The following is a 14,000-nucleotide window of genomic DNA, read 5'->3' on the forward strand; positions in this document are numbered from 1 at the left end:
GAGCTCAAATCTTATATCCCTTGTCATTTTCAGGATGAGTTCACTTCGTCCCAGCATCTCCAGCAGGAAGATTCTGGTGTCTGTCCAGTCTGGACATTTTCTCACCTACTTCCTCTCAAAACAGACACAATCCAGGACACTGCCAAAAATATCTGTCTGGATTTGGCCAATATATTTCAGTGTTTGGGTTTATCTGAAAATAATGTGGAAAAATGAACTAGCCAAAGTACCTCCTTGCAGATTAATCCAAGTTTCTTATAGAAAAAAAAAAAGCGTTGAGTAATATGGAAAACCCCGTGAGGTCACGGAAAAAGTTCATAAAGTTGCAGCCTTATAAATGAATAATAAATTCACTAAACCTCAGAATATTTTACAGCTTCCTTTCTTCAAGAGTAAATCCCTAAGGTAATGTTATGAAATTTATATTTGTTACTGCTATCCAAACATTAGTAGGCCTCACCCTGGCTAAAAGAACTACTTGCAAGCCTGCTGTGGTTGCCCAAGAGCTCAGTAACATATGCAATTGCCACCCCACCCCTTCAAATCAATGTTATCTAAATTATATGCTTTTAAAAATCAGCATTATCTAAATTATAGGCTTAGTAACATAGATTTTTAAATGTAGATTTATACATACCTGTGTTACGAGAGAGTTTTTTTTTTTTTTTGCATAATTAATGATGGATCTGCAAACAGCCTCTGGTATTGATTGTATAAAATGTATATTCCTGCTAATGATAAAAGTTGGTGACATGATCAGTTCTTTCTTTATCGAATATGAATCTTGACTTAATTTGAATATAAATTAAAAGGCTTACCTTTGAATCCACTGCAATCCTTATGTTAGCTGTCACGTGGATGTCTTAGGTAGTAATATTTAGTTCTTTTTGAAATAAATTCTGTGATAGTCGAAGACTGATAATACAATTTTGTTTTGTGCAGCAGTATTTTTATTTATTTTTTTTAAGTTTCTCCAAAAAAAAAAAAAAATCCAGGAAAGGAAATGCTACTGAATGTAACTGCCAGTAGAATATATCTCTAATTTATATTTTTTTTAGAGCAAAAACAGGTTTTCGATTTAAGGAAAGAATGGAGAGAAAGATGAGGAGAGAAATCTTCAGTATTCATGATTGGGGGGTTGTCGAGATAAAGTCGAAAAACTTAGGAACAAAACCTCTGAATCCTTAAAATTCAACCCTTTCTCTTCAAAGGAAAAAAGTCTTTACTAAAATAAAATGTCCATTTAAAGAGCAAAGAATGGATGAACCTTAGAGAATATGGGAAAACGAAGTGTTTACCTCTTCTCACTCCCTAAATGTTTTTTAGACATCATTCTGTTTTTGGAACTTTTAACGAATAAAATTATTTCTCGATTTATATACTACAATTCTATCTGCAAATTGTCACTCTATATATGATGATGGCCAAGTATTAGCGAGTTTAAAACCATCTACTAATTAAACATTCCCTGGAAATTAAGGCTATATCACTTATAACATCTAGATATACAGTATGAATCCTGCATATGTGTGCACACTTTTATATCATATACACAGTTGTTGATTTTCATTCATATTTCCTCTTGGATATCTAATATCGAACCACTTTTTCTGATAAAAAAATCATTTTGAAAAATTTCATTTAATACTTTGGAAGAAACAATCACAGGCATGAATTTCAAAAATTAAGAATAGCTGTTTATCCACCTTTAATTTGTACTGAATTAATACTTTTTGGTATTAGGCTCTAGATAATAGGCTTTGAACTTTTGCTAGTCTCAATTTTCTTTTTCAAAAAAATATATTACTGAACAAGACACAGCTTCCAAATCCAAAGGAACTTCATATATAAATGTTTATATCAAAAATTTGATGTAATATGTCGTTTCAACAAATATGTAAAGTATGAAATCTTATATACACATAATTAGCAAATGTGAGCTTTCTCAAGATACTTGACCTTATATATGTATTTTTTGTATGCTTATCCACAGCAAGATAAATAATTGTCAGGCTTTTGAATTTAACTATGAAAGTCCCATTTTGGGAAAAAATCAAAAGCTAAGAACCGTTCAATATGGAATAAGATGCTACATCACAATAACTTCTTTTAATAGCGATGACTGTATTTCTGAATATACCTTTATTTAATTAGACAGATTTATTTAGTAACTGTATTCAGTAAATCAATTTAATTATATAAATTAAAAGTGTATTCAGAAATATAGTTATCGCTATTAAAGTGTTAGGCTCTAGATAACTGTGATGAAATCAAAGGGAAGGAATTTCACAAATGAACTTGGCATATTTTATGAGTACACTGAGTACTGTTTGCATACCGTATAGCAACGAGAACACTTCTAAGCCGCCTAATGTCACTCTCTCATCCAAACACACAAGTTAGGGCTATTGCATCACTGAACAAACTGTCACCTACGTTACTGATTTGTTCCTGAGTCCTCTTCAGCCTCTGTAACTCAGGAGTGTCTGTAACGACGCTGAAGGCCCTTCCTTTGCTTTCTTCGAAATCTCTTTTGTACTTGACCTAAAAGGAGAGATGAAAGAAAGAAAGAAAAAGGAAAATAAACAGAGGAGTCACAAATCCCTCTCAGGATAGGTCTGGGCCAAAGAAGCTGCTAAAATTGGAGGCGATGCCTCCAGACACAGGTCTATCAGCAAGCGACACAGTGAGAGGCAGCGGACCATAGCCAGACTGCCTGGTTTGTATCCCAGCAACACCACCCACTGTGTGACCCAACGCAACTTACTTAACCACTCTGTGCCTTGGGCTCTAATCCATAAAATGGCATCGACAATAACAATATTTAAATAATGTAATTTAATAGACAGTAAGGATAGGACCAAATCTCCTAATACTCGTACCTGGACAATAGCAAGCAAGCAAGTGCTCTGTAATAGTTACTATTATTATTATCACCAATAGTTGCACTACTGCTAAAGAAAAAGAAAAGAAAAAGAGAAGAAAGCTTAATCTTCTGCTCCTGTGTCCATCTCGTCAGTAACAAAGTATCATGTTGAGCCTGGTCTGTTCTATGGAGAAGGAAGACATACAAAATTCTCCACAGCTAGCCCGGTCCTTACAAAGTTTTCATTCTATTTCATCAGGCAAAGCATGCAGACATGATTGTACAATGCAGTAATTGCTACATGTCAAGTATGTAAATGCTTATGGAAATATTTATGAAATAGGCCACACCTAGAGATTAAAAGACTTCAAGCACATGCCTTTGGCATACTGTGTGCTGAGGTACCTAAGATTTTTTTTCGGTATTTAAATTTACTTCTTTTCTAATTACAACCCAGTGAAGCTGAATTTTACAGTTTACTCTAGGGACCAGAATAGCTAATGCTTAATCTTACTAGAGCCCAATCTTCTATTATTAGCATAATGATAATAGCTGTCACTCCAGTGAAATATTCTGCTTGTTAATGACTGAGCTGGGTACATCACTTTGACTGTTCTTATTTCTTTAAAGGCCTAAATAGCAAAAGAATATGGAAACGCAGTTTTGATAGCCCATTTTACATTCATAATTATCAGCCTCAAATTAAAACTTAAATTAATAATTAACATTAGGGGTAGCTAATAAAAGTATGTTTCTGTAAGCGTAACTTTCAGTATAAATTTTAAAAGTTTCCTTAGCTGAGCATGGAATGATTGTTGAGTCATGTTTGTATTCAAATATTCAGTTCTCTCAGGCACTATTGTCCTTGAGGCTACTGGGAGATTTCTTTTTACCAGAAAAGCTTAAATGAAAAAAAAAAAAAATTCCAGATGACAACAAATACACCGATCTAGATACTCACATCACTTTAAGCTTAAAAATACCTAATTTTCTCCACGTATTGTCATTTAAGTTTATAAAAGTACTAAAACCCTTACGTGAACTATTTCCATAAATTAAAGGTCAAATAAACCACATTATTTTTCTTCCATGGAAAATGCTGAATGAGATTAAACTTCTAACCCTCAATCTCCCAGCATGTGTGAAAATACACACACCGGTGTATTCTCAGTGTTTTATGCCTAACTAAGCAGGGAAGCCATTTAGCTTTGCTTGAAATAAGCACTAGGGTGCAAAATATAATATAATAACAAAGATGACAAGGTTATAATAGCAATGAGCATGAAAAAAGTAGGGGAAAAAAAATCTATAAACCAAGTTCTAACATCTTTTACGCTGGTTCCAGAGAAGACACAATCACATATTTTTCTGTGATTAGTTGAATTTTTAATGGCAATTTCTAAAGAAAAAAAACTAAAAAGAAAAACCATTAAATCCCCAAATCATAGCTTTCGAGTAGATTACCATTTAACAGTCCTTTCCACATTCATAAGACGCATAAGGATCATGATTTGGGCTTGCACCAAGCGACTAGTTTTAAAGAGTATACGACCATCTCCATAAATGGTTTGCAGAGTTTCAGAAGATGTGTAATCTTTTTGTAATGGCGTGATCCATAACCAAGCCTTATATAGTCTAAGCACCAACTCACCCAATCTTTACTGCATACAGAGAGCCTTCGAGCCGGTAGTTAGTGCCTCTCTTTCCCATATTCCCACCCTCTTACATCCTAGCTCTTAGATCTACAACACGTGAATCTTGGGGTCAAGGGCATAACCTTACTCATCTTTGTAATCTCAGGACCCAGGTTAGCACCTGGCCTACAAGAATTGATCAATAAATGATCAAGAAAGAGGAGGATGGAGGGAGAAGGGGAAAGGAAAAGAATTGGGGTGGAAGCAGAGAGCGAGGGAGGGAGGCCCCGTTCCAGAGGTAAGAGCGGAAGCTCATTTTCAGGGACTGGAAAATGAATCCATTTGACTGCAGCCTCTGGTGGACGACAAAGAGCCAGGAAATGAAGCTAAGAAATATAGATCTAGACTAGATTTGGAAAGAAATTGCTGGCCATAGTTCCTCACTCAGTCCATGTGGGGCACTGTAATAAAAATGCCATAGACTAAGCAGCTTATGAACAACAGAAATTTATCCCTCATAGTTCTGGAGGCTGGGAAGTCCAAGACCAAGGCCTGGGCAGACTCAGCGTCTGGGAAAAGCCCACTTCCTGGTTTGCAGACTGCCCTCTTCCACCTTATGGAGTGGGAGGGGTCGGAGGGCTCTCCAGGGTCCCTTTTACAAGGGCACTAATCCCAATCATGAGGGCTCTACCTCCTTGACCTAATCACCCCCCAAAGGCTCCACCTCCTAATACAGTCACCTTGGGGATTAGGTCTCAACATGTGAATTTGGGCAGGGACGCAAACACTCAGACCATAGCAAGTGCTCTTGTATATTAATTTATTCAACATTAACTCAACAAGTATTCATTGAGCCTCATATAAGTTAGAAACTCTTGCTCTTTCCTCAGTAAAAATGCCTTCCTTTTCCCTTATGCTTCAGCATTGGATGTGAAATCATCATCATTTCTGATCTCTTATCTACTCTCCTGTTAAAAAGTATTTCATGATGATATTATGAATAATAACGGCAGTATTCTCGAAATGCCATGCTCTGGAAACTCCCCCTCAAATGTTCACTCACTCAATCCTTTGTTCATTCAACAAATGTTTATTGAGCACCTACCATGTGCCAAGTATGGTTCCAGGGGTAGGAACAAGGCAGCAAAGAAAAGAGTCAGCAATCCCACCCCTCAGCGACCTCATATTAATAGTGGGAGAGACAGAAAAGACATAAGAAGTGGAATAAATGGTAAGAGAAAAATAAAGCTAGAAAGCAGTTGAGAAGGCTCAGGAATGCTGCCCTTTTAGATAGGGTGGTGGTCAGGGAAGTCCCCAGTGAGATGGTGACATTTCAGTAAGACCTGAAGGAAGCGAGAGCTGTATGCAGAGCAGCGACATGCTGAACTTCCGGTTTAACAGGCTCTTCCTGGCCACTGTATTAACCCACTGGAGTGAGCAGGACAGAAGCAGGAGGCTAGTTAAGGGGCAGGCAATTTTGGTCCTTCTTTCCCAGCCATCTACTATTAAAGAATTGTCCAGGGTTGACAAAAGGCAGAAAGAGTCCTTGGGCCCAGCCAGCCTCAGACCAAACCTCACCGGCCAGGTGAGCTGCACACTCTTGTTGGAATAGGGCAGGAAGGACACAGGAGGAAGACTCAAGATGCCACCGTGAGTTCAGAAAAGTAATGCGGTCTTCGTTCCCTATGGGCTTATCCCTTCAAAGCTCAATAATGGCCCTTTGAAAATGCATTCTTAAAGTCAATGTAAGAAATATACACGATAGGCAATTTGATTGGCCATATTCTTCATAAGTAACTTAAAAATGCATTTCAAATATTAAGTTCTACCTGATATTGACATTCCTTATGTGTATGTATATGCATGTGTACGCACACATATAAATATTGATCTTCCTGTACTACAGATTAGAACCTTAAAGCAAGAATCAAAAGTCTTGAATTCAAGCCCTAAATCTGTTCTTTGATCTTGATTTGTTCAATGTCTCTAACACTCCTGATCCTCAGCTATAAAATGGAAAAAGAAAAAAAAAAATAGCAACATGCTACACAATGTATAGAGGATTAACAGAAATGATATGTGAAAACATCAAGCAAGGACACACCCTAATTAGGTCCTTAGCAAATACTAGTTTCCTCCTCTTACTACATTTCAAAAATGACCTTTGTTGCTTAAGTGTGATCATTTCTGTCACAGGGTGCATGCTCAGTGATATTTTATGTTTGGAGCCATCAGCAAGTAACATTGAGAAGTTCATACAGAGAGAGGGGCTGGAAACCACGGTGGTTCTGGCCCAGTGGAAGAAAAAGTTTCACTGTAATAGAAAAAGAAGACTTTTAAAAAGCAAAATAGTGAGCAGAGTTGCAAACTGAATTATTTGCTAATCCTGAGATATAAGTTCTCTGCCCCAAATGCTGCACGTACATAATTATTACTATTATAACAATATAAATAAATGTAGAAAATGAAGAAGAAGACCATTCTTAGGCAGAAAGCCATTTCTTATGAAAGAAGCCAAGTGGAACCAGAGACTAGCAAATTGTTGAATGATGAACTAAAAGAAATTAAATAAGTTTGAGCAATAAGATGGATATAGCTCAGCAGCTCCAACCCCAACTATGTTCTTCTCCAAAGAAACCCTTGACCGTGAACATGTCAAGAACAACATGTTCATAATAACATTGTTTATATTATCAAAAAATTGGAAACAACCTAGATATCCATCCAGAGGAGAATGAACAAATTATTGTATCTTCCCACAGTGGGATATTAGCCAAGTGTGAAAATGCACTACAGCTCCGTGGATCCATATGGATGAATCTCAAAAACATTCGGATGAAGGGGGTAAAAACCAAGGCATACATATAAACGTGGCAAATAAATGGGGAGAAAGGGACTTGATAAACATGACATCCATGGGAGATGTGAGATCTGCTTATGGAAGGGGAACTTCGTGGTGATGTTCAAGTTCATAAGTTGGAGGGTAGATTCACACTTAAAACTTTCATGTACTTTCCATATATTCTTTTGTATTGATCAAATATTTGACAATCGTTTTCAAAGAAAGCAGGGACAGAGTTTTAAAACCCCACACGGGGAAGCTGAAGTACCAAAAAGTTAAACCAAAGTCATGAGCAGAATAGAAAAAGAAGACGAAAACCAGGAATTCCGTGGATATTTTCAGTCAGCTAAAGACAAGACTTGCATTTTCCATAAATGACAAGTGATCGAGCCAGTGGACATCCCTGTGCGGAAAGTTAAATCAGTCTAACTCTAAGTGTCTTCATTTTAATGAAGCTGTTTGACTATATTGGCAAACGCTGAATCAAAGCGAAAAGGCGGGAAAAGTAGAACTCGAGAGAGAGTGAGAGGGTGTTCCAAACGGGATCTCAAGTGAGAAAGAATTAGCAATAGCAGCAGTGCCGATCAAGGCAGACCAGACAGTGAAGAAGGTTCCAGGGCCAAAGGAGTCAACAAAAGGAGAATATCATTTAGCCTTGTCAGAATGTGTTTCATGGAAGCCTAAAATCTACAGACGTATTTACTACCGATTCATGTTATTCTCCTCTTTATCTCACACATTTAAAAGTCTCCATCCGAAACAATGAGATCAATAACCAATTTTATTATCTTTCATGGCGTGATGGATATTTTACGTTTATTCAAGGGGAGATTGTGAGGGTCACATCAGTCTGACCTGCAAAATTTATCACCCTATCATGTACTATCTTGCAGAGTTCAGTAGATGTTAAAGTACTGGAGAATGCGGACTATATGCTTCTTTCTATCCATCGTGTTTTGCTTGGTGCTAAGTAAATATTAAAAGCTTCATAACTATTTTGTAATTGAATACCAGTTTTGTATTTTTTTAATGTCTAAAATGCAAAAATTGGCTAGTGTCACAACGCTAGATGGGAATTAAACAACCACAAAGGAGAATCTGATTAAGGGGTTTTTTTAAAAGGTGAAGTTAATTTTAACACATGTTAAGTCAAATGACTCAAAAAAGCAAATTTGCTTTTTATAAATTAATGTCATAATTTGTAAGTTTATGGTTAATTAAAGAAAATTAAATTTTTAATTACCTTTTTAAACATAATTTCAAAGCATTAGAATAATTTTCATAGATTTCTAAACCTTAAATTAGCCTTTCGCTGCATTCGCAGGGGTACTTACTGATATTTACAGATTTGTCAGTTTTCTATGTATATTCACAATCCAATTTTATCAGATTTGGACTGCCTTTACTTTTCACTGAATTGTTTTCAGTTAAAAAACACTAACGTCTCAATTTGGTTTGAAATGAATACTCTGAATACATAATAAAACATATCTTAATTAATTTCTCAATAAGCTAATTAAATATCACCCCTAAGACTTACTTAAATGTAGCTTAGATGTTAACGGTGCAGGCTCAGAATTTGACAAATTTGGCTCTCACTTCATCTCTTATTAGCTGTGTGGTCTCAGGCAAGTTATTTACTTAATCTCTCTAAGCCTCAGTTTCTTTGTGTACAAAATAAGCATAACTGTACCACCGTGTAGATAGCCCTTCTGTGAGAATTAAGTGAGATGACAATAATAATGCCTGACACCTATTAACTGTCTACTATGTCCCAGGCACTGCACTGAAAACATCTAGAGAATATATCCTGCCACAGAAGCCAGCACTGTGCCTCCTACCTTGGGAGTTAAAGTCTTCTGGAACAAAAGAATATAAATCAATGAAATAAAAATTAAAATATATTTTACCTGCATTATCTTTACACAAATCCTAGTAGGTATGCATTTTAAAGCCCGTTTTACTGATGAAGGAAGGGAGTTTGAGGAAGTGACAGAGCAAATAGGGAACAGAAGTCTCTCTCTGCCATGTCCCCAGAGATTACCTTTCAATTTACCAGACAACGAAAAAAAAAGAAAAAAATGCCAAAATGAAAAATATCAAGATGAACACAAATAAGATATAAATAATGTCCTGTAAAAAGAGAGGAAAGTGGGACCAACCAAATATTTCGAAGTAGAGGATTCCAGAAGACCTACATAACTGAAAATTGTAGCTAATTCATTTTCTATAATGGGAACTGTGACGTCACAAAAGGGACAAAAATTATCACCCATGAAAAAGTTTAACACAGTTCACACTTTTCATTCAAAATGTGTTCTCGGGTGTTTCTTTTGAACAAAATGATTGTTTAAATATTTGATTAATAAGGATCAGGCCGGAGGGGAAAAGGCCATTGACAAATTGTAGTATTGGTGAAAATATTGATTCAAAGCAAAAAATCTTATCTACATGGATAAAGAAAATTGGGGCTGAAACTATATACAACTATTGCATATTTTCACTAAGAATTTCACAATAGAAAAATGTAACTAATGCACCAAATTCTGCCTATGAGTTATAAATTACTCTGGAGAGTAAATTAAGTTTTTGGTGATGATGATTAACTTCTTCGGGAAACTAAAGTATCATCCAATCAACTATCTGGGTATTACAGAGGCAAAAAAAAAAAAATTAATATTCTAATACCTGATGTAGTCCTGAAGAGTAATTGACTCGTAGAGCCTAACTATTGCTGATTTATGTGGCAGTGTTACTTTTTAAATAACATTTAATAATTCAGATGGTTAATGAATTTTGATTTCTGGACACGTGTTCTCTCAACTATTAATCCTTTAAAGAAAGCCAGCCTCATCCCATTACATGATTATGATTTTTAAATATAAATTGCCTAATTCACACGCAGAATGGAATACACCGAAATTATTTTGAATCAGAAGATATCGTGCAAGGTTAAATTAAGGAGAAGATAATAAATTACGACAGGGAACATTCCTGTGTGCATGGTCTTAATTATAAAGTATTAAGAAATGGGTCCTTTCCAGTTAGAAAAAAAAAATAGGGAATTAGTAATTTAGAAAAGAAAGCTACATCCAAACTTCAGTGAAGAAAAGAAATAAAGATAAAATCAAGAAGCAAGCAAATGTAAACAAACAGCTGAACTAACATAAAACAGTCATCAAAGTGAAAATAACCTGTCCTTCATCTCAGAGAGTCACAGCCGATGAAGGTGACAGATGATTCCTTTCTTACATATGCCTGCTCCCTAACAGATTGATAATGTCATTAAAATTGGTCCTAACGACCCCCTACACCTGCGATGGCATTATCCGTCAGGCGACACCGACTGTTTTTCTATAAGAAAACGTGTTTCTTCCACTCTACAAAACTAAAAAAAGGAAAATAAAAGCTGTAACAGAAAAAAAATGCAAAAGAACAAATCGAAATGCATTATACTTAATATACACAAAAATGACAGTGAAATTAGCTTCCATGATCGATGCCTTTCACCACACAGAAAAACCCATGGATCTCAGCCAAGGCATTTTAATCAAAAAAAAAAAAAAAAAAATTAAAGATTAAATCCTTACCACAAAATGTTATTTAAAACATAAATCTCCTAGAAATTTCTACAGGTTATTAACATATCTATGGTACAGCTAGAAACTTATACTAATTCAGGTCTTCCACAGGGAAGAAACTACTAAGAAATAAATAGGTTGGAAGTGTTGAAGAATAAAGTGAAGAATTATGGCTTCTCAGGCTTCTTAGTTAACACTGAGAGCTTCGCGTTGATTACAGGTGTCAGTTTTGAGAAATGCTGGCTTGCTGCCTCCCTGCTATGTATTAGCAGCTTTGATTTATTAAAGAGCTACAAGACATCAGACGTTACACTGGGCCTTTGACAGACTAACTCACTTTATCTTCAAAACTACTCTGTAAAAGAGATATCCATGTTACCATTTTTTTACGTATGAGAAATATAGTGGAAATCTATTGTTTGGCCTACCCAAAATCTCCTTTCTTCCGGAAAGATTCCCACGCCTCACTCCCTCCATTTAGGTTTTCTCAAGAGGCGCCATTTTCCAGCATGATCCCACTTCCTTCACCACTACTGACCAGACCAAACAGAGGCAGTCATCTGGCCTAAGCTAGTCCAGGTCAAGATGCTTGGGGGATTTGGGAATTGGAACCCAAAGTGTAGAGTGAGTCTCTCCCTCTGGTAACAAAACTCTAAGATTTAAAACTTGAGAACTATTGACAGTCAGGTCTGCCACTACCCAAATACTGAAAGGCAGATGTATCTCACCTGTCAAAGAGAGAATCCTGCCCTAGTGGCACTTGAGTCCTGATCCCCACAGTTTCTGAAGCCCAAACAGACACATTCCTGCCCTTGGATTTTTATACCCTAATATCCTCCAAAAATTACCACTTTGTTCAAGTTGACAAGGGTTGGGTTCTTTGTCCTTTGCAGCCAAGCATCCTAATTAATACAGGAAACTGCAGTTTAGTGTTTAAGATACAGGCTAGCTAGCATCACCATCTGGTGGATGGTAGAGTCAGAATTCAAACCCAGATCTATCTTGAAAGACTCTGTTCCCTCTACCCTACCATGCTACAAGACAGTAATTCAAACATTTTGTAAACTTCAAAGACCTTCACTTAGATCGAAATGTAATTTTAGTGAAAATATACCATTATTTCTTTTTAAAGATTAGATTTTATTTTATTTTTCATTTATTTATTTTTATTTTTTAGGCGAGGCAACCCTTGGTTGACCTCACAGATTGCAAGGACCTTGTCAACTTACCATCCTTTATTTTATTTTATTTTATTTTTAACGCCTACAGCACCTGGTCTTCCTAGGTGGTCTCCGATCCAAGTACTAACTAGGCACCAACCCTGCTTAGCTTCCAAGATCAGACGGGATTGGGCTTGTTCAGGGTAGCATGACCGTAGACAAAGATTAGATTTTAAACAAGAGTGCAAATGAGATCTTGAATAATTTTAAATTGTCTTATATGTTACATACATTAGCCAGTATTGGATATTTAAAGGTTACACACACTACCAATTACACACTCAGTAGGTAGGTGTTCATCAAACGAGTGCGTGAAAAACTAAAATAACTACTTTGAAATTAAACTTTAAAATGATTACCATCCTCAAGCACCAACTTAGAAAAGTCTGTAATTTATTCAGTATTTTCACTTTTAAATTAACTCTGATTTCCAACATGAAAAATTAGATACTAAATTATTTAAGAAAATCCCAAAGTTTAACTTACCATTATAATTAGAAAAACTACTTCATAGGCCTACACATCGATTAATATATTATCTTGGCTGCATTTCCATGAAGTTTCATGATTCAGTATAATTTCATGGTGCTACAGGTACAATTACTACACGGTTTGTTCCCTGGCTGACTGATAAGTCTCCCCTTTGATCCGAAGACACCAACAGGGTCTAGTAAGTCCATTTCCCAAAAGAACAAAGGTTCTCTCTTTTCTCTCCAGAATAAACCTCTCAAGGAGCAATTGTATTTCTTCTTTGCAATGTGGAAATAAAGAAGAACTGGCTTTTATAGTTACTAAGAGAAAGAAGAAAGAAATGTGACTCTAAAAGTAATAGTAGTGGAAGAGAGGAGTCGGTTTGGGTTGACATGGAGAACTGTTTTCACGTCTCTTAATAATCCTATCTTTGGGATGTTGTCCGCCTGAGCGCATGAACGTCTCACTCGTACATTTCACAGTCCGTGAGAGCACAGCCATTTGAGAAACAGAAATCCATGGGCCTTGCCAACGAGCCAGGTGGTTGCAGCGTTTGAAAAGCATCTGGTCTGAGTTTTCTCTTTGTCAGCAGCAACAGTGCGTCAGTAGCAAGAGCTATTCTAGAGATCGTGTATGTTTTGTTGCTTTAAATAAACTCAAACCAAACTACCCTGAATATAAATTCATTATTCCTTTGAATTGTGTTAACAGAGTATGAGACCCCTGTCAAGATGAGTCACACCTGAACACCTGCATCCATCTTGCAGGGTCACAAAACTAAGTGAGAAAATACCAGCAGTATGTCCACAGCTCCGGTAGCATCTCTTGGTCATATTAACCTTTAATGGGGTAACTCCTACCCAACCTACCCCTGGCAAAATGAGGAATTTTCTGCTGAGGTAGATGCCAAAGCAAAGTTATATATTCAATGCGAGCTGTGAAGAGATTTAGATATTGGGAAAGCTCAGAGGTACTGTTATTCAGTCAATCAACCAATCAAGAAACAGAAGGGCTCTAAGGAACTTAAACCTAGTAATCCTAGGTTTGACTGACTCCTCATCCAACAGACAATAGGACAAGCTAATGTGCAATACTTCTCAGATCACTGCTGGACTGCAGGACGCGAGGAGACAAGCACATGCAAAGCACTGGGCCCTCCCCTCCAGCTAAAGGAAGAAGCAGAACTTAGTAAAAATACTAGGCTCTCTGTAATACACCTCTGTGAACTGACATTGGCATTAATGAACCTTGTTTTCTAAGATCTTAATCTCAGCTTCGGTCAAAGATAAAGTTTCCACATCAGATGTTTTTATCAGAACACCCAAAGTCCAATCTCCGTGAATGCCAGCATCTACCCTCCAAAGGCAGGCCTCTGTGCCATTTCCC

At 36.6% G+C, this 14,000-nt stretch overlaps 2 protein-coding genes and 1 pseudogene across 2 annotated transcripts in view; all 3 read right to left on the reverse strand.

The window, feature by feature from the left end:
• NEBL (nebulette) overlaps positions 1–940 on the reverse strand; it is a 150,834-nt gene extending 149,894 nt beyond the window's left edge. Inside the window, exons 1-2 of the mRNA XM_025043398.1 lie at positions 819–940; positions 638–731 (exon numbers count right to left, since the gene is read on the reverse strand). The gene's annotated coding sequence lies outside the window, so the exon portion shown is untranslated. The remainder of the gene's footprint in view (positions 1–637; positions 732–818) is intronic.
• A 450-nt stretch (positions 941–1,390) lies between these two features.
• LOC107195330 (LIM zinc-binding domain-containing Nebulette) overlaps positions 1,391–14,000 on the reverse strand; it is a 161,641-nt gene continuing 149,031 nt past the window's right edge. Inside the window, exons 4-5 of the mRNA XM_025043485.1 lie at positions 2,437–2,544; positions 1,391–1,610 (exon numbers count right to left, since the gene is read on the reverse strand). Coding sequence (XP_024899253.1) covers positions 1,545–1,610; positions 2,437–2,544 — 174 coding nt within the window. The 3' untranslated portion in view covers positions 1,391–1,544. The remainder of the gene's footprint in view (positions 1,611–2,436; positions 2,545–14,000) is intronic.
• LOC112475656 lies at positions 12,184–12,303 on the reverse strand (annotated as a pseudogene).

Source organism: Pteropus alecto, unplaced genomic scaffold, assembly GCF_000325575.1.
Source record: "Pteropus alecto unplaced genomic scaffold, ASM32557v1 scaffold11, whole genome shotgun sequence".
Classification (NCBI taxonomy): Eukaryota; Metazoa; Chordata; class Mammalia; order Chiroptera; family Pteropodidae; genus Pteropus; species Pteropus alecto.